Source organism: Protopterus annectens, chromosome 8.part0 (assembly GCF_019279795.1).
Source record: "Protopterus annectens isolate FY-2018-M chromosome 8.part0, PAN1.0, whole genome shotgun sequence".
Lineage (NCBI taxonomy): Eukaryota > Metazoa > Chordata > Ceratodontiformes > Protopteridae > Protopterus > Protopterus annectens.
Genome location: NC_056741.1, coordinates 1,630,245,838 through 1,630,270,437, shown reverse-complemented (window position 1 = coordinate 1,630,270,437; position 24,600 = coordinate 1,630,245,838). Strand labels below are relative to the sequence as shown.

The 24,600-nt window shown below is 42.5% G+C and overlaps 1 protein-coding gene across 1 annotated transcript in view; it reads right to left on the bottom strand.

Moving 5' to 3' along the window:
* Positions 1–298: 298 nt before the first annotated feature.
* The window catches only part of LOC122808521, a 547,157-nt gene continuing 522,855 nt past the window's right edge, over positions 299–24,600 (bottom strand). Inside the window, 1 exon segment of the mRNA XM_044079475.1 lies at positions 299–802. Coding sequence (XP_043935410.1) covers positions 378–802 — 425 coding nt within the window. The 3' untranslated portion in view covers positions 299–377.

Genomic DNA, 24,600 nt, shown 5'->3' with positions numbered 1-24,600 from the left:
CCCAAAGACATGCTGTAGGTGGATTGGACACTCTAACTTGGCCCTAGGCATGAGTGTGTGTGTGTGCCTTCTGTGGAAGGTTGGGCGCCGGGCTGGCAACTCGACACTGTAAAACTCCACTGCCAATCATGAGCGGACAGGTGATCCGCTGTGGCGACCCCTAACCGGGAAAAGCCGAAAGAAGAAGAAGAAGTTGAATGGGAAAGTCCAGCTAGGTAGAAAACCTCTTTTTCAGTGCAGGCTCAGGGGAAAAAGGTCCATGTTCAGAATTTAAAAGTATTAGGATTTATTGTCAGTGTGATTTCACAAATTATCTTTATCATTTATTACACTGCATTTTGGAGCAAACACAGATCTTGACCTTACTTTTGTATTAATCATATGAGTCTGCACCATATACCTTCTGAAGTACTTTCTGAAGTTACATGAATAACATCAACAACTTTTATTCTGTTGGGATCCCAAATGCAATCTTCCTCCAGACCACTTGGTACCATACCACAGTTTGGAGGTGCCCATGCAGTGTCATATCCATGTTCATGCCAGGTCTTTTGCAAAGGGTGCCCCTGCCTGTCAATCTTTTTGACTTTGCCAACATTAACATGTAACTTCAGGACAACGCGTTCACTCTCAGGTAAATCTAAGGGGTATGTTCTTGCTTTATTGAAATCTCGGCTCACATAGACACCACGACCAAGCATTCCTTTCTCTGAAGACTGACGGAATCCATTTCTGATGATTGATTCAGCAGAAGCAGCACTGGTTCCATGAAACATTACTTAGATCTTCCCCTCTGTGGGTTCTTGGTAGCTTTCTAGACACGATTCTATGAAACCAGGTGCATCTTCTTCAGCCCACATACTGCTCCTGCTGTGGGCCTTTGCTCCCCAAACACTCATAGCTGCAATTCAGTACTTCTTAATAGTTAAGCTGCAATGAAGAAATACAATTCTGGTGTCAGAAAGTTGTCAATTGTTTAGTTGCATATAAATAGTACATTATAAAAACATGTGAGAGGCTAATCAGCCATATTAGAGCAAAACATTGCTTTAAAGAAATTCCATAGTTTAGAAAATAAAAAATAACTAGTGCTGTTTACATTAAACATAAGATTTTAAGCATAGGGTTCTTTTGGCATAGTCAGCATGACAACTTGAGGTTTTTTATTTTTATTTTATTTTATTTTACATTTGTTGACCGGGCTAGTCCAACTGGATAATCTCCGTTTTCAGTGGAGACCCGGGGAGAAAAGCTCCAAGATTAAAACAAGGTTATGAAAGTTAAACATTTACAATGAATGCCTGTGATACAGACAGTGAGCAGCAATGCATACATCTTAGTCTAGGTCAAGTAATAAAAAGACATAGTACTATCCACATATTGAGAAAGGCAGTAATTCTTTACAGTACAATGATGTGAGGATGGGATATTACATGTTTTAAAATGTATATACATACTTGTAAGAGACATTGTTAATACCTTTTTTTTTTTTTTTTTTTTAGAGAACAATAGTAGCAGTACAGTCATTGAGTTCATTTGATATCCCAGAGGAAGATTGCAGTTTAGAATTCAGGGAATATGATAGTGGAAAGAAAAAAGTAGATTAGTCTGGCTTGGTACAAGAGCAGAGCCAAAAGTTGTTCAGATGTAAAAGAAGTTGTTTTTTAAAAAGATGAAAGGAGGCTAGAGAGGTGATGTGTGAGGGGAGGTTATTCCATATTTTGCCTACTGAGTTGGAGAAAAGGCAGTTACCTGCCCCATTTAGAGTGCTGTGCCACTGTACCCCCTCTTCTTATATTAGCTAACACAGAGATGCCACACCTCAAGGAAAAGGAATGTCACCCTACATAGAAAGGCACATTCATGTACTGGTATAGTATAAGAGACAGATGAGAGAAAATATTGACCTACTGATCTACCTTAGTTATTGCCAAACCATGTAGTTACTGCTAAAAAAAAATATTTGAATATTTGGAAACCAGTGGGGCACATGACATAGAGAAACATTCTCCTGAATTCAGCAAGCTCTGCACGTAGTGCAGGAATAGTGCAAGGGCTGCTGCATGCAATATGGCCGACGAACGATCCAGGAACGAGCTCCCTGGACATACACAAGTGCTCCTACACTATTCGTGCATGGACACCACTGCTATATGCTGATTACCCCATTTGCAGGTGAAAAAAACATGCAATTGAGGTGAATTAATGATCCAGGAAGCAGGCAGGCGTCTGTGCAGAAATAGTGTAATCTGCAAAAATGTATTCGGGTACTAACCAAATACATTTCTGCAAATTACAAAACGGAGGCATGGCAGCTCAAAAGAAAGCATGTATTCAATGGAGAAGGCATGCCTATAGCCAAATATATGGCCACTGGCATGATAAATAGTTGCAAAATTATAAAAAGATAACTTTTATGTTTTTTGGCTGATTTTGGCAGTTTAAGCATAGGGCAGTGGTGTGCAAATGGGATCAGCCCAAAAATAAGGAAAAAAGTTGGAAATAAGCTTTTAAACCCAAATCAGCATTTTCCCATGATAGTCAATGGCATGCATAAGACAACAATACCAGGGAATAGTGGTTGCTAAGGGGGAAGGCTGAGTGTGAGTGTGGTAACTATGAATTAGCATTCTGTTTTATGCAAATGAGGGGATTGATACTGAATCACAGATTTCCTGTCAGTGTTACCTTGCACCCAGCCGTGTAGGTGCAGCAACACCATGGTATAGGTATAAGAGGTAGATGACTTCATGAGAGAGAGTGTCATGTATGCTGTAAGCATATTGGAGCTCTGTGGCCCGTGTTTGCCCTTAGCTAAGCACAGCTAAGGAAGGGGGTGTGTCTGAGGCTGTTCACATCTGAGCACTGGGTATGCACAGCGTGCCTCAGGGCTTAAACGGGAAGGCAATGGGAAGGGAAAACAGCAGTAGGAAAGCAATCAAGGAGAACTAGCATAGCTGGCAGGTGAAATGTATCAGAATCAGCCAATTACACATGGAACAGCCTAGCACACTACTATAAACTATGCAAAAACCTTCCAGTCTGTTTTTTCCCACAAACTCTACACCACTGGTGTACACAGATGGGGAAATGTTACCTGACAAAACTAACAAAATGATAGGGGCTGCTGTCACTCTCATTCATCAATATGTGGAAGAGGCTGAGGGTGGTAAGGATGTGAATGCTGATGACCAACCCACAGTGAGGAGAAGAAAAAGTGTGTACAGACCCAGGGTAATCTACCAGTGACTACATGAGCTGGAGATAGTGGAGTGCTATAGAGTGGACAGGGACGTTCTACAGCAACTTGTTGGGCTGTGCTGGCCATGCCTCACACACAGAACCAACAGAGTGAAACCCATCCAAATGGATTCCAAGGTATAGGTAGGCTTAAGAATACTAGCCACAGGTACCTTCCAAAGGCCAACTGGGGATAACATTGGGATCTCACAGGCATCAGCATTCAGGGTACTCCACCAGTTCCTGGATGCCATGTCAGCACATGCCGGTGAGCACATATATTTCCTCAACACTCATGAGGCATTGACCAGCAATATGTGTCTCTTCCACCAAATAGCAGAATACCCTGAGGTAGTGGGTGCTATAGACTGCATGCACATACACATCAAAGCACCACCCGGCAAGCGAGGTAGGGTCTACATAAACCACAAGAGCTTCCCCTCCATCATCTGCCAGGTCATGTGCGATGCCCAGGGCATTATCTTGAATGTGTGCTGGCAGCCTGGAAGCTATCACAACTCCTACATCTGGCATATGATGCAGCTGTACCAGTCATTTGTCAGTGGGGATATCCCATCTGGCCACCTAGTGGGGGATGCTGGTTACACACTGGAGCAGTGGCTGATGACACCCCTCAGAAATGCAGACACCCGAACAAGAACTCCATAATGAGGCACACGCACAAACCAGAATCATAATAGAGCATGTGTTTGGGATGCTCAAGTCACTGTTCTGCTGCCTGGTCATATCCGGTGGAGCCTTGCAGTACTCTCCAGCTACATGTACCCAAATGTTCATAGTATGTGCCATGCTACACAATATGATCCTGCGGAAACAGCTGCAGCAGGAACAGCATGGGGCAAGGCCACACAGCCCTCCACCATTGCCAAAGCCATCACAGGCAAAGAGAGACTCGGAGGAATTACCTGAACCTGCCCATGTAGGCAGAAGGAGGCATGCTCAGTATGCCCAGGCCTTGGCAAAGAGACAACGCATAACACATACACTGACACGGTAGGGACCCAGGGAATGACACCTCTCTCTGACTCGCACATACAGTAAAAGGGATGCCAAACATGACACTACATGTGCTTTACCATGTATAGGGAGTGTACTATGTGCATTCGACATAGTCAGCCATCCAGCACCATCCTCAATACTGGCACAGCCACAAGGTAAGTCAATCTTCCTATCAATTGTTGAATGGAGTAGTGTGTACTGATAGCTGTATCTATGGTATGGGCATAAGAATGCAAATGAATTTGGTGGCTGAATGGGATGGCAACAGATAGTGTACACCTATATGGGCAGCATGAAATCCATAAAAATACTGCTGTCAACATACTATGCAGTACTAGACAATGTGACAAATCCCACTGCAATACATGTGGTGGCCCAAATGTGTGTCCATAGGACACACATGCTTGTCAGTGCAGCTCACATACCCACCACTGCCCTCAGCCAGCAGTACAGGTGTAGATGACCATAAAGAAAGGATGGGCTAAGACCTCCAATTGATGGCAATGGTTAACAGCCCCCCCCCTCCAGACCAACACTGACAGACTACAACAGGTCTGGCAGTTGTATGTCAATTCTGAAGGGTAAGATGTCTGAAACTAAAATGTAGGTCAATAAAACCTAAGATCTGTACACTACTTATATTCCTCCAGTCTGCATGATAGGTCAGAATGCAAAATGAAATGGAAGCCAACAGAGTACAGGAAATACCAGTCCAGTCATAGCAAATGTTTAAAGTCGTCAGGTGTGCCCCCCCCTCACAATCCCATGTAGAAATGCAGTAACGTGTAAGTGTGAGGTGTAATAACAGTGGAGCACAGATTACCTGAGCTGGCCCAATCTAAAGGATAGATTGTTGCGTGTGTACAATATGCAGGGGTCCATGTGTTGGGTTGTCATGTGTTCAATATTGTGTGGAAGTGGTCAGCATGTAGGCATGGAGAGCTGTGTCTCGGTGGTCTATGGGCAGTACTGTGGATGACAGGGCCATGTTCTGACAACTGCAGTGCCAACCACAATACTTCTCAGCAATACCCATGTCAGCAGTCATCCATACTCGCTGTCCAGATGTTAATATCTGTCACTGTCTGAAAGATGGGCATGCCATGAATGTGGGCCCATACATACACACAGTACACAGGTGAAAGTACCCTAGACAGAGTGCATAAAATGTAACTGTCAACTGCACACAACTTTAGAATTGTACACACAGGTTAGCAGCACATTAGTTGTCTGTGTAGTATGGAATACTGATGTAGTCTGGACAATCAGTGGCAGACCACAATGAGAGACTGCCTATCTTCCTGCACAAGGCAGCAGAAGGGGAATGTCCCAGGTATATCTGTGAGTTAGCTGCAAGTAGCTTCCATATCACACATGCACTCAGCTCACCCCACCATCAGCCACAGGTTTATCACAGGTCATATCCTTGCTGTTGGGAATGAGTACAGTATGACCCCACTTTTGTATGGGAATACCCATAGAATGCAGCATGCTGAAGAGATGTCCTATGCAGGTGTGTCCCTAGCTGTAAGCAGCAACCTGCATGCATCCGAAACAATGGGTCAACATGTACAGGAACTATTGCCATTAACACCTCACAAACTTACCCTGTCTCCCCAGAGAAATCCACTGGCTCGCAGCCTGGGAATGTAGGAGTGACAGAATGCACTGGCCTGCTGCAGATGGCCTGCATCACTACCAAATGGCCTACAGTCCTCTGTCAAAGGCCTGTGCTTCACCCATAGTGCCAATGTATGGTATCTCATGGGGACCCAAATAACAAACTAACACAGTCAACAGAACACAAATGCAAGGCCATATTGACAAATCCCAGTGGCATGCCCCACATGTCCTACTGCATGAACTGGGGGCCAATCGATAAATAACACTGGGCTGAAGGACCAACTATAGGGATACTTTCCAGATATCACTGGCATAAATAACACTGGGATGAAGGGCCAACTATAGGGATACTTTCCATGTATCACTGGCATAATGTTAGGATGAGGATAGAATAACAGATTGGGGGAGGTGTAAATGCATGGACGTCATGGAGTGTGTGAAGTCTGAAACTCTGATGTGTGCCCATACTACCCCTGCCTGCAAACCCAGTAATGTGTGGCTACAAACCTGCTCACAAACCACAATGTGAAGGAGAAATGGCCAGATATATGAGCCCTGCCTCTGGGTAACCTGGGTGAATCTGTACAGCTAAGAGGTATGGCCACAGCAGGATACCAGTTGATATATGTAAAACAAGGGGATCATCAGTCACCATACTACCAAGGTGCTGGACCATTTACACAGACCCAACAGCAAGTGTCTGTAGCTACCCCTTCAGAATGTAAGGAATGTGCAAGAATGTGTAGGCTGCAGACCACAGTACTGGACTCAGCTTCATTCATCTTGCATTTCCCAGTAAATAACTGTGAGCAAATAATTATATCTGTCAGTAGTCAATGACATAATACATCATAGTGTAAAACAGTACACATGTCTGAATATCTCTGCTAACACCAACCATGTAACACAAGCAGCACAGACAGCAATAGTTACAGTATTCCCCTATCTGTCGCCCATTGTGACTCCATATTTTCAGCCTATCTACAGATATCCTGCAGAAACAGGTTGCTATCTATAGGTTGAGAACACCAAACCCTGGACTGGAGTACAACCCTACCTAGAATGGATTTACACACTCAATACAGAAGGTCATACTGGGCATGCTCTTACACTTAGAGAAATGACGCCCATGTCTGACAACACAGTGGACTACACATATCTGTCATTTGCAGATGTCTGTGCACACACACCAAATTGTACACCATTTATGCTTCACACACACATTGGATAGGAATACTCATACATATCCAAGGCCAACACACTATAATATGTCAAACATACACACACAGAGATGTGGAGAAGAGAGAGACAGACAGTGACAGATAAAATTCCATTATGAGGCCTGTCCCACCCACTACACATACAATTGGCTGATATTGTATGATGTGCTGATGTGAATCACTGTAGAAATTCCTTTTGGTAGCCCTCAGCCCTATAGTGTCTGTGGTGTTTGTGATAACTGTGTAACACAACAGTAAAAAACAGTATTCATGTAGCATTTGCATAGTCAGTCCTGTGAAATGTAAAGCTGTGTTTAACTGAGTGTGTGTGTTTCCAGAGGAATGATTTATGGCCCATTCACACACAGTGCACTTGGCATTGCCCATGTTAGCACTCCTGCTGATGTCAGTCACCTTGAAATAACCCTTTGGCCAAGTCTCAATCCAATAAGCTCCATGGCACTTCCAATAACTGTGTAATACCATAGTGTAGCAACCTAGTTAGGTAGGAGTTCTAATCCTGGCCCTGATAACTGTGAAAATGTGTGTGTTTGTATGTGAGAGTGTGTGAGTCTTTGTTGACACCTGCTTGTGTGGTCATTCACACTTATTGCACTTCCCTCACCCCTCCTTTAGCACTGCAGCTGATGTCACTCACCTTCAAAGATACTTTTGGCCAGCTTTCCAACAAATAACTGCTGTGATGCTTGTAATAACTGTGCAATGCCATAGTGTAGTAAACTAGTTAGGTAGGAGTTCTAATCCTGTCCCTGGCTACTGTAAAATGTGTGTGTTTGTGTGTGAGTGTGTCAGTCTTTGTTGACACCTGCTTTTGTGGTGATTCACACTTACAGCACTTCTCTCACCCCTCCTTTAGCACTGTAGCTGATGTCACTCACCTTCAAAGATACCTTTGGACAGCTTTCCAACATATAACTGCTGTGGCATTTGAAATAACTGATTAAAACTATAGTATCAATACATAGCTTGGTAGGGGTTTGAAACAGCACTGGCAAGTGTGTGTATGTGTATGCATGTGTGTGTCATCAGTATCCGGTGTAGGTGTGTGTGTTGGTGTGATTGTGTAAATAACAGGATCCATTGCAGGGTGAGTTTTGCTACATTTTCATATTGAGGACCCATATCTCCCAATGTCACATTACAAAGCCAACAGTTGTCAAACACCATTAAGGTTGTTGTAGACAATACACAGCCATACATTTATATATAGGCAACCATTATAATACACAGAGACCTCTCTCTACCCACAGATCATACACAAACAAGCTTGGCTCATTCTCTCTTCCTTTCTGTCATTCCCTCTGTCTCTCTTTCTCTCCTCCTGTCTGGTAGATCTGGAGAAATGCGTCTGTTTTTCATAGGCAGCAGCTTGACTTTGGTAGGTTATGCTCATGATCAGCTGATGGCCTGTGCATGAATTGGAGTCCTCCACTTGCTAATTGCATGTGGAACACCTGTGGTATCATTCCTATAGCCAACTGTATGGAAACACACTCCTATAAGTAAGCAGTGCAAGTGGGTGTTGGCCCTTCTCCCTCAATGTGAGCAGGACTTCATGTGGGTGTGTGGCAAACAGCATCACAGAGGGTAGTTGGAAATACCTCTTACAACAAACACTGTAGAGATAGGCCAGAAAACTGAAGGGGTGTTCCAGACATGGGGACAGAATGTAAGTATTGTTGTTCTACATTTGAAGTAATGTTGGTTTAACAGGGTTTGTTTGGATATGGCTGTTCTGCATGATTTACATTCTGGCATGACAGTGTTATGTGGTTGAGAAAACTCTCACATGTAGGGCTATCTGCAGACTGGCCAGAGTTTGGAGCCTGAGATTTGGTGTGTTACACATTTTCTGTCTTCATAAATGCAGTAGCATACTCTGATGAGTGTATTCAGGAAATGGTAACATCCATGTGTGTTACTGACTTCATATCCTTCAGATGAGATATGTCACAACAAACCCTGTTACTCCAGCAATGTTCTCAGTTTATAACTGCAATATGTCAATATTGGTCCTGTTTTTGTGCCTCTGTTCCCCACGTCTGTCACCCTTTCTTCATATGTCATGCAGTAAGAGGTGGATATGTACAGTATACCATTATTTACTGACATAATTCCTGATATCAAGCCATTGATATATCAGACTGCCAGACGTGCAATGTATAGGAGGCCTAATAGCTGAGGACAAAACCTGGATAGCCTGTGGTAGTCTGCACAGTAGTGAGGTCTGTGTACTTATGGTGATTGCTAACAGAGGGTCTGTATTATGTAGCAGTGTATTGTGATCATGTTATTTGGCCTATGTACAGACTGGGGTAGATGTCAGTGTTCTTGCTCCTATTCTATCTGACAGTGCATACTGCTTCAGTTTCTGATACCCTATCAGTATATATGTTGGTAGGGCCAGACTGAGACATGCCCCATACTACAGTCAGGCATCAGACTCCACTGTGAATTGGGCCAGTATATGTACGGTTAGTGTGTGTGTGGCAAACATGATGATGACTTTTGTTCACACAGGCCATAGAATGTACTATTACTTAGGCTTACCATTATGTGACTGTATTGAGATTGGTTGTGGGTATGCACTTTCACACTGGTGTTTGTTACTCCATGCTGTTACATGCCTGTAGTGCCTGCTATATTTGCAATTACATGTGTATTCCCCCATAGGTAAATTGGGTTAGTGTTGTGGCAATCTGCCTGCAGTGTAGACAGTGCTTGTTGACATGCCTAGCAGCACAGTGTATTTACAATAGTGTGATGTTATGTCCAGATATTTGTCAGATGTACTATTGCCTGGCCACCATATGTGTTGTGTACTTCTGACAAAACAGTGGGCTGGTGTGAAGATGTATGTTGCTAACTAGTGTGAAGTATGTGGCTTGGGATCTCTGCTCCTCCAGTCAATATGTGTTAGGACAGACAGGAGGGTGTGAATGCATCAACTGTGTGAGCTTGTCTAGTCCAGTATTTCTGATATATCTCCATTTTCATGGCTCTAAACATCCCCTTTCTCAGGCTTGTTCCACAATTCTTGCACTAAAGTGTTCTGTGTATACCTCCTGACTGACCAGATTGTTTCAGACTGTCCATGTTTATTGCTCATATTGCTTCTGTATACCATAGGATCATTAGTGTGATTTGTGTGCTACTTCACTATGATGATTTTATGATGTCTGTCAGTAACTGATGGCGTACATGTCAGTTTCAGAAGAGCCTTCCTTCACAAATGTATGTTGACACAACCCCTGCCACTGTAGCAACATTCTACATTTATAACTCTAATACATACATTACATTCCCTTGCATTAACAGGTTGAGAGTTATAGTGCTGAGGTATGACTCCACTACATGTCATGAGCCTATGTTTTATATATATATATATATATATATATATATATATATATATATATATATATATATACATACACATACACATACACACACACACACACACACACACACACACGCACACACACACACACAAACACACACACACGCACATATATATATATATATATATATATAAACATATATCTATATCGTTTTATGTGTAAATATGAGTGTTGTATATACCTTCTCAGATGTATCCCACCATATTAATCTGATATGTGTATATTTACATATAAGAACATGACTAATTCAACACCATTTTCACTTACAAGTAGTAAACAATTGTAGTCGTCAAAACAGTTGTTTACTACTATTCAGTATGTGTACTGAATGATATATTTGAAAAACAACAGACATCTTCACAGCTCAGATGGCTTAGTGGTTAACTGCTGTGGCTCTAGTGTACAGGGTCCTGTGTTCAAGACCTGCAGTGGCTGTTTATTTTGTTGCTAGGCAGAACAACGACTGTTGTAGACAGAGTGGTTAAGGCAATTTTAGGCAGCTTTAAGTGAGTTTGCATGCTTTTGCCCAACAGTAAGCATTGCTAAAGTACATTTAAACGAATTGGCATTTACACCATGTGGGCTTCACTTACCAGTGTGCAAATGTGCTTAGCATTTACATTTAAGCAATGCTTTCACCTGCTAAGCATTGCTCAGCCCTGGTAACCAGTGATCACATTCCAGTCTGATAAAATTGCAGGGTAATGACATCTTTAATAAGTGTATTTAATCCAATGTACCAAGCATGCTTCTATGTGCTGTCATTACAGTAGCAAGGGGTGTGAGTATACTGTATGAGACACCTGAGTATACATGGCTAGTACCACAATCTTTTCTCTTTGTATGTGTTTCATACATGGGTAGTATCCAGGTTATATGCAGCATACTTGCATGTATTGTATCATTACTTTACTACTTTTACTAGTGCTTTTCCAAGTAAGAGTAGATTGCAGGTTGTAGTACTGGAATCATACATCCCTGCATACAAAGCTGGAATCTGTGTACTGACTATCATGTTCTTGGTGTGTGCGCGCTGTATGTTTTTAAGTATCTCCTATTGGATATTGCGCTGATATGTTGATATTAACTGTAGACTACTATATGTTTATGACATGTCACTGAGGAATTCTGCCATGTAGTAATGGCATACCCCTTCAGTGTCAGATGTCTGTCTGTCAAAACATTCAGCCTAATGCTAGTTAATTTTCATCTGTCCTCTGTACACATGTGCAAATGTCAGGTATCCATCTTAGCTGCTTACAGACAAACTCTGATTGACTGACACTGACATGTCTGCTCAGCTGTGTTATGAATGCCACAGCTAGGAACCCCACCCTGTATGCACCACATGAAATGGATACCTCAACCAGACTACCACAGTCAACAAAACATGCTTGAGTACAGGTCTCTAACCCACACACTGGCCATGTTATGCAATATATGTTGCATACATGTCAATTGGAGCACCTCACTGGCCCTCTGCAAGAGAAAACTAGATGACTGAATGTTGAATTTAACTGTCCACCTGGGGATCATTCAAGTGGCATCGGTTGATAGATGGCCTGCTGACAAATGTCAGGTGGCATGATACCAGTGTACCCACATGCCCTACTCTTCTCATCTCTCCATGAACATTAGCATGGTACACAACTAGGAACACCTGCCCCTATGGACCTCAGTGCTGACAAATGTGTCAGTGTGCATTACTGAGAATAACAGTGTCTGCATGTTTGTAAACTTGTAGTTGAAAATACTCTGAGGGCCTTCTCACATACTACATACCCCATTGTTATACTTAGAAACATCTGCTGATGTAATTGACATTAAATGTACCTTGTTACACTCTTCACCTTATGGACTACCTGGAGCTTGTAGTACCAGCATAACACTGTTCTACAAATGGGTAGATAGGTGTGGGTTACCCTCTGAGTCTTGGCAAATGTGTGTGTGTGTGTGTGTGTGCGTGTGTGTGTGTGTGTGTGTGTGTGTGTGTGTGTGTGTGTGTGTGTGTGTGTGTGTGTGTGTGTGTGTGTATGTATGTGTATGCAATTGTGTGTGAGTGTGCGGGAACAGCATTCTAAGGCCACATTCTCCAAATACAATAAACCTTGCCATACATTATAAGGGATGGTGATGTTGCTGGCATTAGGAGAGGCATGACAAACCCTCACCCTACTATCCCTGTGGCATGTGCAAAAAATGCATATTCCTGTAGTAGCACTGATTAGCTAGACAAGGGTTTATATTGCAGTCCTGGTCAATGTGTGATTGTGGATATGTCAGAGCATTATCATTGGTTTCAGTGAGTACAATATCCAATGTGGGGTGTGGGTGCTGGGTATACTGTCTTTACACCATGGTACCCCCAGTACATGTCCCAAGGTCCACTGTATGAGGACCACTGTCACCATCAATGATACAGGTAACTGATTATGCTATCCAGCCCAATGATGCATGTGCTGGTTGCAAAAACTCTGTAACAGTATGGTTACTGACAAGGTAGTTAGCACTGCTAAACCCAGGTCTGTCAAATGTGTCTGTGACTGTATGTGTTTGTCAATGTGTATATGGCAGAATGTCATACTATGTATTGTTCATTAACACCCAGTACATCCCCAATTACCATACTGTACAAGGCGTGATGATGTTCTTCATTTAACAGAAAACTCAGGACACACTTCATCCTAAAAGCTCTGTGGTGTGTGCAATTAATGCCAAACACATTAGTAGCAATAAGTACCTAGGTAGAGGTTCTACTCTCAGTGTTGCCAAGTAAGTGTGTGTGTATGTCAAGGAATCTACTTCAGTTTGCAGAAAATATATGTCCCAGGAGATCATTTGTCCGAGAACTAACTGGCAAAAGTTAACATTCCACTGTACAGCTGTACAGAGATACTGGAGTTGGTATATATAGTTGGGTGTGGTTGTTGTGGGCACAGCCACCCACATTGGGGTTATTGTTGTGCATATCCCCCTGCTTAGTGTGCTGTTATACTGTACAGTTTAGGTTAACAGGTTGTCACTGCTAATCACATTATGTGTGGTTCTATGCCACCCCAAACCCTCCAAAATGGAGGGCTGTGCCAACAACACCAGCACACCTATGATTACCAACTCCAGGATTGCACTACATTGGGGAAGAGGATATATACCCTGCCAGTACCATCATCAATGACATTAAACTGGCAGACTGATTATTTACTGATGTGATGTTTTGGCTATTTGGTCTTGGTGGAATTACATAGACCAAAATTAGTTCACTGTAAAATGAAGTACATCCATCTGTACAATATTCTCTGTGTATTGCATCACCACCAAAGCCTCTGTGTGTGCGTGTGTGTGTGTGTGTGTGTTATTCACAAACATTTGGTGTGTCCCACCCAGTACGCTTACCATTGTTCACTGTAGAAGAGCTGTGTGCATGGACAGCACCCCCCATGCAGTGCTGGTGCTGGTACTGCCACTACAGGAGCAGCTGTGATTTGTTGCACTTCCATGTAGACCTCCAACTGTTGATGTTGCTGACCTACATCCACGTGGCTGATGCCCTACTCCCACCACATCCTTTAACACAGACACTACACGGTCAAGGATTCCCACCATCTCACCCAACTGTCTATCCAGGAAATCTGCAAAATAACGGTGAGCACCTGCAAGATCATGAATGTTGTCATGTACAGCAGAATGAGTAGCCCTCTGGAGCCTCAGACTCTGTCTGGTGTAATGTTCCATACATGCATGTGCCTCAATGATGACCCAAACATGCGTCTGGTGACACCTGCTGTGGCACTTCTGCCAGGGACATGATTGCCAGCAGCCCTCCTATGAGCACCCGTGTATATCTGCCTGTGTGGTACCTCGCCGGTCATCTGGCTATGGCTGCTGTGTACAGACACACTTGCCATAGTCCCCATACTGTCCTGTCCCATGCCACCACCCGCCAACTGTCCCTCATCTATGGCCACTGGTGATGGGGTATGTATGGGCATTGTGATTGTGTGTGGGGATGGGGTGGATAAAAGTGGGATGTCAACCGATGGCACAGCTTCATCCCCTGACAACCCTGCCTGTGCCTCATCATGTCTATTATCATTGTCAGAGTCCGTATGGACACTAACATCAGTTTGCCTGCAGGAGGGACCATGACGCACCTCACCCCCTGTGAGTGGCAAACAAAAAATGTAATTTAAGACCTGTACATTATTGCTTACCTCCACACACACACACTCACACACACACACACACACACACACACACACACACACACACACACACACACACACACTTACAGGTGAGGTGGCACAAAGATATTAAACAGACCTCTCATTACCCAACAGTCAACATGCATGACATATGGCACTCAACAGCATGCACGGAAGCTATACTCAGTCCTTGTTACCAACATTATACATCTCTGTGATGCATGGGTTGTTGTGTTAGTAGGTGATGCCCCTTCCCCTGAAACACACCGCACCCATGTACACAGTATTGCTGTGCACCTGTACAGCACACTGGCATGTACTGTGCACCATACCTCACGAGTGTACACACCATTGCTGAATGTGTATATGTGTGGCAGTTATGTTTGCTCTGCTGCTCACAGCCCTATGTGTTTGTCTGACACATACCTGGGATGATATGATGACTGATGTCAGTAGTTAATGCCTTACCTCTGATTTGCAGATCTCATCATCATCAGTGCATGTATGAGCAAAATAATCTGATTGCACTGACAACCTTCAAAGCTTAATGTGGATATGAGGAGTGTACACACCCTTGTTGACATGCCAGCCTCTTCCATGATATGCATTGAGGCCACAATACTGCATATGTTAACATTACATACACCTGATATGTGACATATGACCTGTACAATCAAATGCAATATCAAAAAATGTGTTAGTCATGCAGAGGCTGAATGAGATGCATACAATATGTGGGTTTCATAAGTGGGTACACACTTAACACAATGGTTTATTGCAGCACCTGTTAAATGAACTACAGCAGTCACTATACCTGGAAGGAGTATACTAGCATGGCCCATCTTCACTTGCCATTATTTGGTCACTCCGCCCTACAAATGTCCCCCAACTCTGCCGGATTGCAAGGTTAGCTCATGTGCACAGCCCTTGAAGGTCACACAGTGCCTTCACTATTGCTGTGGAGTCAGGGTTGTGTCTGGCATGATTCATGACCTTGACTGTGTTTAGATACAGCTATTCTTAGCGAGCTTTGAATGCATGCTTCCGTTCACTGTTGTATTTCAGGATGACACCCATCCCCAGCCTTATTGCAGATACTTGACAACTATGGGCCACACATGAGTGTTATTTTGCCATGTTCCAAATTCAGAACGCCATGTCTGCCAGCCTAGTTCCTGCTAATGAACAGCAAACATAAAGGTGTACACTGGCACCAGCAAGGTAAAAATGGGCATGGTGGGTGTGAGGTGGAGTGAGGTGTTGCTTGTGCACCACATGTATCTTTATGAATACTGTCTGTAGGTTTCAGCCTTGGTCTCAGTACACATTACACATTGCAACACATGCCTTTGGGAGACTTGATGTTATGCATATGCTACCTATAGAGAACCCTGGATTATGTTTCCTGTGGAACAACTCTTCCGTCTGATTACCCTAACCCATAGGCCACACATGCAGATTCCAGGCAATTGTCAACACAGATACTGCACAGGCAGTACTTGCTAGATATTCCTGCAAGTCCCTCAGTGTTGCTGCATGTTTCTGGACAGCTTCCATGACCAGTTTGCAACATGTGTTGTCATCTGTCTTGGATGGGCATCTGTTTATTTTCTATATTAATGTTGTCCCATACTTCATACACACATACATGACTGTCTGCACTGTTTGCCAGGGTATATACAATGGTGAGGTAAGGCTACTTTTCCCACTCCTGAGTGCTACCTTTCAGATATGGGATCTATTTCATGGTTTGTAAGATGTGTGCAAGCCACGGCTGCCTCTGTTGCAGGTGAGTGGGCAAATGTCATGGACATATTTCGTGGACAGCAGACCATTACATGGTGTGACAATGAGGTCCTGTACTTGATGGAAGTTGTGTACTCAAGAAGAGTGAATGCAGTCAGTACCTCACAAGCTGCTTCCACAATATGTTATTTGGAGTGTGTTCACACATATGCTTCCAGTGTTTGTTAAGGTATGTATTCTCCATATTTGTTGTCCTAACATAGGATTCCATATTACACATTCATTGCTCATGTTAGGATCACATTACAGGTTGTAAAAGGTGTGGAATGTGGTATTGTGATTTGCCTTTGTTTAGATCAGGAACAGTTGCCATTGAAATAATGGTGTATGCACTGTTATAGCCACTGTATAAGGGTAATGTTTCAGACATTTCCTTGCTGTAGGCCATTTGTCCCACCATTATGTTCATCTCTGTCCACACATCTGGTACTGACAGGTTGTTAGGTATACTGAAGGACTCTTACATACCCTTCAGATATGCCACCATGGTGACCACTGTGATGCAGTGCAGTGCAGTTAACAGCAACAATAAGTGAACATGTACAGCATGCATTATGGGTAGGTGTGTTAAATGTGGCATGGCAAATAGCATGGCCATAACATGGCCGGTGTATTGGCAAACCTGAACAAAACAACTCCATACACACCAGCTACAGGCTGCTGCCCCAGCTGTTTGCCAGAGGGACCTAAATAGTTGTGTGAGCGACGTAATGTCAGTAGCCACACCTGTGGCATTGGTACAGGGTGGGAGCAGCATTTCAGCACATCAAGAGTACAAACCTACAATACTAGAGAATATGCACATCTGTTCATTACTACACTGCAGCAACAGACTATCTTATCTGATATATGCATGTAGATACTTTACAGATGAAGATGGATAAGCAGCAGTGATCTACTACTGTGCCCTGAGGCCTTACCTGCATGCTCCTCGTCCATTGTGCGGGTGACACCCACCTCCACAATGCTATCTTCAACTTGTTGACTTGGCTGGTGGGTGGGTACCCCAAGGCTGGTGAGGAGCTCCTCAGCATATGTCAGTGGGGGCTGGATGGCATGACCCCCACCTGCGGCTAACTGGTCCCTCCTAACTGCAGCAGCATGCTAACTGGCATGGCGGATCAGATCTGTGCACCGATGATGCACCTGCTCATAACTGCGGTTGTGTAGGCTGACATCATTTACCCTGTGGATGAGCTCATTCCATGGGGTGGTCCTCTCCTGCAGATGCTGGGCCCTGTGCCCAAAGAGTATGGCATGATGGACTATGAGGAAATGTATTATGACATTATTTTCCAGGGGTGTGTATGTGGGGAGCCATTCCTGGGACATTGTACCTGGAAGACATAAACAGGAAAAAAGGTCAGAGGATGTCATACTGCAAGGATATATAAGTTGTTAATTGACATCGCTCTCCCACCCCCACTATATCTTCAACAATAATCTAAACACACAAATCAGTGGGTATGTTTACACCAAACCTACTGTTGGGACATATATCCTATTGAAATGTGTTTCTATTAATGTTCCATGTTGAAATACTATCATTGATGCCCTGTTGCTATCAATGTAACCTGAATGCTGTTGTAATGGCCACTGTGGTTCCATATATGCATGTGTTCTGTTTGCTATGTAACTGTTCCAAATCTGGTGTTTTGGGTTAATGGGAATATCTATGCATGCTGTTATAACTAATCCTGAATTGTGCTGACTATTACTAACCCACATATGTTCTAAAACTTCAACACCATAGCACATTTGGGAAGGCCGGTCCCAGCAGACCCACCTCTCCTACCTCGTCTGGCCGTGGCCCAGGTCCCAGGATGTCTGAGACCCACCCTGGGATCTCCTCATCTGCTAGTCTTGCACCACCTTCAGGTGGAACTGCCTCAGGGGATGGGGTTTGTCCCACCCCCTGGGAGCGGGCATGGACAGGATATTGTCACCCAAAGTCAGGTCCGGGGATTGGTGCATAGTGAGCTCTGAAGGGAATTTAGAAATCTGCTATGCCAGCTTGAGGGCTGTGTGGCACAATTAGAGAGTAAGCCTGCCCCTCCTGCTCAGTCTCCAGCACAGCCACCTTTGGGGCCATGAAGGTGCAGTAGTGATTGCCCATGGGTGGGGACCTCAGTCCAACTGTTTCATTTGGGGGCTCATGGTCTTCCAATTTCCAAACACCCTTCCCTGTCCAAGGTGTTTACCCCCCACATGTGTCATATACCACCCCTGTATGCTGTCTTTTCTGTCTTGTCTGTCTTCTGACCTAACTTACCTCCAAAAATATACTTACTATCCTTCCCCAACATCCTACTCTCACCTTAAAAAAAGGGCAATCTGTTCCCAAAACAACATTTCACCCCATCCATAACTGTCCATTTCACACACATGTCCACTGGATACATGTAATCTGGTCTAATTGGCTTCTCAACACATTATTGTTGTCCTCAACCCTCTCTCAGTGGTTTGAATGTTCAAATATACCTCCAAATTTAGTATATATGCACAGCTGTTGCTGTAGAAGAAATGGACAGCTATGGACATTCCATACACCTGTCCTGCACATCCCTAGCTACTTTTCCAATTGTCTTTCCCTCTTTGTGCCCCCTTTTTTGCCACTTTCCTATCACCTCTTTTTTCTTTTCTTTTAAAGAAATTAGCATGGGGGTAAGCAAGAGTAGACTCTTTTAAGCAGTAGTAAGTGGGATTAAGCTTGTTTGCATGGTGCTGAGCCATGCCTACGCACATTAGGCACTTTTCTAAATAACTGTCTGTAAGCATATTTAACCAGCAGTTAACATTGCTTACTGCCACTCAAACCCATGCAAACCCACTTACAACTGCTTAAAAGTGCCTTAATCACTCTGTATCCAACACCCCTTGTTCTGCCCAGCAAGAAAATAATCATCCCTTACAGGTCTTGAACCCAGGACCCTGCACACCATAGACACAGCAAGTTACCACTAAGCCATCTGAGCTTGAGATATGTGTGATGTTTTCTCAAAAATATCATGCAGCACAGTCATTCAACAGTAGGGAAAATTTATCTTTATATATATATATATATATATATATATATATATATATATATATATATATATATATACACATGAGTATGTATATATGTAGATATACATGTCTATATATATATATATATATATATATATATATATATATATATATATATATATATATATATAGTGTATTCGGACATCGGATCCACACTCTGAACCTTTCACTGCAAAACATATGACCAATGGCACTGTAAATGGGTGTGAAGGGGCCCAAAATAGGGATCTCTTGTAATTATTGCCATTATACTTTCCTCCACAGCTGAGCTGTTCTACCTTGCAACAAAATAGAACATCACATGTGGAGAAAAGCTAACATTAGGGGGGATATATAGGGACAGATTATAGATATGCTTATTATAAACCTATGAAGTTTGTGCATGATACATTTCATATTACCATGACTGCTCTGAAGGTGGTGGGATCTGAAACTCATGTGTCTCTCATGACTTCATTGCTTCCGCCTTCAGCTATTTGCCAGACTAATATAGATATTTGAAGGAAGAGAACAAACACTATGATGGCTTAAATCTTGACATTTTGTGCAGATCTGCACAGTTGATAGGTATGTCCCACTGCAGACAGAGCCAGATGCTATGTCCATAACATTTGTTTAGCAGGGCATCATTACAGCAAGTATTGTTGGCACATATACATCTTTCATGATCATCTATCCCATTATTACAGACCAAGTACTACATTCAATTACATGCTTACATGTTTCACATACCTGGTTTATCTTCAGGTTCCTTCTTTGTGCAGGAGATGTCTTGCTGTTTCTTATTGAGGTTTTATTTATTTTTTTGATGTGTGTGTGTGTGTGTGTGTGTGTGTGTGTGTGTGTGTGTGTGTGTGTGTCCACTACAGGAATCAAGCTTGTTTGAGTAGGTTGAAGCATGGCTTTTGTAGGTGATGCTCATGTTCAGATGATAGCCTCTGCACCATTTGCTGTTCCTCACTTGCTAATTGCATGCAGGCAGCTGTGTAGGCCTTCCAATAGCCAATATCATAGCAACACACTACTATAAATAACTACATCATGTGGGCATTGTCCCTTTACCTTTCCTGTATGGAAGACATCCTTCCTGTGTGTGGGCAGTGATGTTACAGACAACAGGTAGCAATATCTCTTACAACAGGACTTGTGGACACAGGCCAACTACATGTTTGCATTAGGTTCCAGACCTAGGGACAGTGTGTGAGTATTGCTGGTATATGCATTGAATACTGTTAGTTTTACAGGGTTTGTGTTTACATGCTAGTTTTGCATGGAATGCAGTCTGTCTGCATAGCTCTCAACTATTGGCTTATCTACATGATGGCCAGAGGATTGGCTGTTATGTTTTGTCTGTTCCCCACACAGGTCTTGTCCCTAACATATCAGTGACATTCTCTCCATTGATTGCTATTAGTACATGGCAACATCCATTTGTTTCTGACTTCCTATTCCTGAGTAAGGGTATGTTGCAACCAATCCTGTAACACAAGCAACTTTCACAGTGTATAACAGCAATATTTCAAATATGGCCCTGTGATTCAGCCTCTGTCCTCCACTTATATACCAGGCTTTGCCATGCAGTAAGAGGCTAATAGGTAATGGTCTATCATTATTTAGTGCTGACATTCCTGCTATCTTTCCAGTGATGTTGTAGACTCCCACACAAATTGTGGAGGTAGGGTCCATATATATGAGGGCTACAGCTGGACAAAACATGTGTGACCCTATACAGTCTGGAGGTCAGTGTATGGAGAGCACTGTTATATGCTCTTGTAAGTCATTTTATGGGTGAGGGGTATTAAATATTTTTAACCTTGGCTGTTACAACATGTGAGGGATATCAGTAATAAGAAACATTAAGGTATATGGCTCTACATTTTCATAAGTTTCACCATGGGAACAGTGGTGAGCTAGAGCTTAATGTCTTGCACAGTTCTGTTTGTCAGTGTGATAGTGATATTTTAAGTTAAACATTGTTATTTAATGGATACACTTACATTGTGACAACTGATACTTTCCCCCCTAGGGGTGGAGTAGAGAGTGCAATTGGAGGTTGTTGAACTACATTTGTAATTAAGTGTTGATTGATTCTTATCTCCAAGGCAAGTGTATTTTTTATGGGTCTATATTAGGACATTTGAAATTTTATAATTTCGAATATTCTAACATTGACCCCTATTCAGCGAACGCTGACAACATCGAAGATTCAGAACAGCAATTTTTTTCCTAGGGAAAAAATTTGCTGTTCCAAAACACATACACACAACACAAGCACACCAAAAAAACAGCAATCCACACACATACACCCAAAATCTTACAGCTAACCCTACACTAAACTGAACAAACACCACTAACTATCCACTTACCTTAACCCAAACCCTAACCCTAAGGTCCGTCACTATCGCACACTCATCTCACCCACACCCTAACCCTAACTCATCTAACCTGCCCTAACCCTCACGTCCACACATTTGCACACATACCTCCCTCGCACCCTAACCCTAACTCACCTAACCCACACCCAATCACACACTTACCTGAACCCGACCCATAACTTTCCACCACATCGCTGAAAATAGCGAAACGACCGAAACAGACAACGGAATTCTTTCCCTAGGAAAAAGTTCGGTTATCTGTCGTTTCATTATTTTCAGTGTTCGCTGAATAGGGGTCGATATTAGAACATTCGAAGTTATGAAATTTTGATGTTCTGATATAGACCCATTTTTTACTGTTGTACTCCTTGAAGGCTTTAGCCTAGACAGCAAAGTATGTTATGTTTTGCAGATTACTCTATCATATGTTTTCTTTGAGAGTTGCATTAATCAGTTATGTATTTCAAACACCTAAATGCTATAAGAAATGGCACAAACAACTGAAATAGTACACAAATAAGTATTTCTATGTATGCAAACTGTGTGTGGTGTCAGGTCCTTTGCATTGTGTGTGGGTATATGTTTCATGCAATAATTCTCATTTGTAGGAAATAATTAGACACTGGCCATTTGAAAATGTGGCAAATGTAGGAATAATGTCTGTTTAATATGCTGTGCACCCTCTATATATACTCTCTTTATATATATCTATAAGTATTTATATATGTATGTATGTGTGGGCATATATATATATATATATATATATATATATATATATATGTGTGTGTGTGTGTGTGTGTGTGTATATGTATATATGTGTGTATATATGTATCATTAGAATGTTTAGTGCTTCATCATTGTACATTCCCTATGATATACTGACTGGTCAGCATATGTTAGAGAAATCATCCCAACATTTTACAGCTGAGATGGCTTACTGGTATCTTGTTGTGGCTATGTTGTACAGGGTCCTGGTTAAAGACTTGCAACTGCTGGTTATTTTGTTGCAAGACAGAACAGTTCAGCTGTGGAGGAAGGGATAATGGCAATAATTACAAGAGATCTCTATTTTGGGCCCCTTCACCCCTGTTTACAGTGCCTTTGGTCAGATGTTTTGCAATGAGAGGTTCAGAGTGTGGATCCGATGTCCGAATGCACACACTCTCTCTCTCTCTATGTCTACATATATACATACATATATAATATATATATATATATATATATATATATATATATATATATATATATATATATATATATATATACATTTTCCCTGCTGTTGAATGACTGTGCTGCATTATATGTTTGAGAAAACATCCCATATATCTGCAGCTCAGATAGCTTAGTGGTGACTTGCTGTTGCTATGGTGTGCAGGGTCCTGGGTGCAATGCTTGCAAGGGCTCATTATTTTGTTGATGGGCAGAACAAGGGATGTTGGATACAGAGTGATTAAGACAGTTTTAAGCAGTTGCAAACAGGTTTGCGTGGGTTTGTGCAGCGGTAAGCAATGCTAACTGCTGGTTAAATATGCTTGCAGACAGTTAGCCGAAGAAAATGGGTCTATATCAGCATATCAAATGTTAAATTAGCCGAATACAAAAAAGCCGACACACAAATCTCGAACTTCAACATGCCCGAACAAAGAAAATGCCGAAAGTAAAAATAGCAAATTGCCATAGTTGGCCAACTCCACCTCCTGCTTCCTAAAGCACAATAACAGAAAAAAAGTATATTATAAGAGACCTATTTCAGAAGCGTGTCAAATAAACATTGAAAACATAACCCAGATGTGTAGAACGGAATTCATGTCACCAAAATACAAAATAATTTATTCTGAATAGCACGGCCGAAATGTCACCTCACTTCAAACCTTAAGTAGTAGAGCTATCATCCTAAGGAATTTATATGCAGAATAGTCATTCCTATTACTCAACACTGCGTGCATACGGCATTGCTTATCAACACTCTTGCGATTTTTAGGGGACAGTGGACAGCCAGACTGCAATTGTAGTCGCACTTCATTGATCCTGTTCTGTTCACGCACCAGCACATTTAATACAGATGGTATATCTGAAATCCTCCTACCTAACAGACATTGCACACGGTGATGCCAGCCCATCACATAGTTCTGGGTACATAGAAGTGATAACTCATTCAGACAGGAAATAGGGAAGGCTGGTGGAAATCTAGCTAAATGTGCAGACCTTGTCTGTTGTCTGTGGATACATCCTAGAACGTACACTTCTTCAAAGTATAATAACAATTCCTTCCCTTTCACCGGAAAGGTCTCTGACACAGTATGAAATGTACTAATAACCTCATCCTCATGCAGAAATGACAGTGCTACCAACTTCTTGACAGATAGTTGGAATTGTACACTCTTACCATACAATGTGGACAAACCGTGAGCCTGTACCTTTTGCCATATGGCTTGTGAAAAATGGAAAAGACACCCCTTAGGAGTTACGTTATGGAAACTATGCCTGACACTTTTTATGGCTGCCATTTCAAAGTCACACAATATATACTCCACTGTAGGTTCTAGGTCAAGTGATGACAGTAGTTCAAACACACACTCCCATAAATAATTATATGCCTTGTATGACTTTTTAGACATCAGGCAAAATA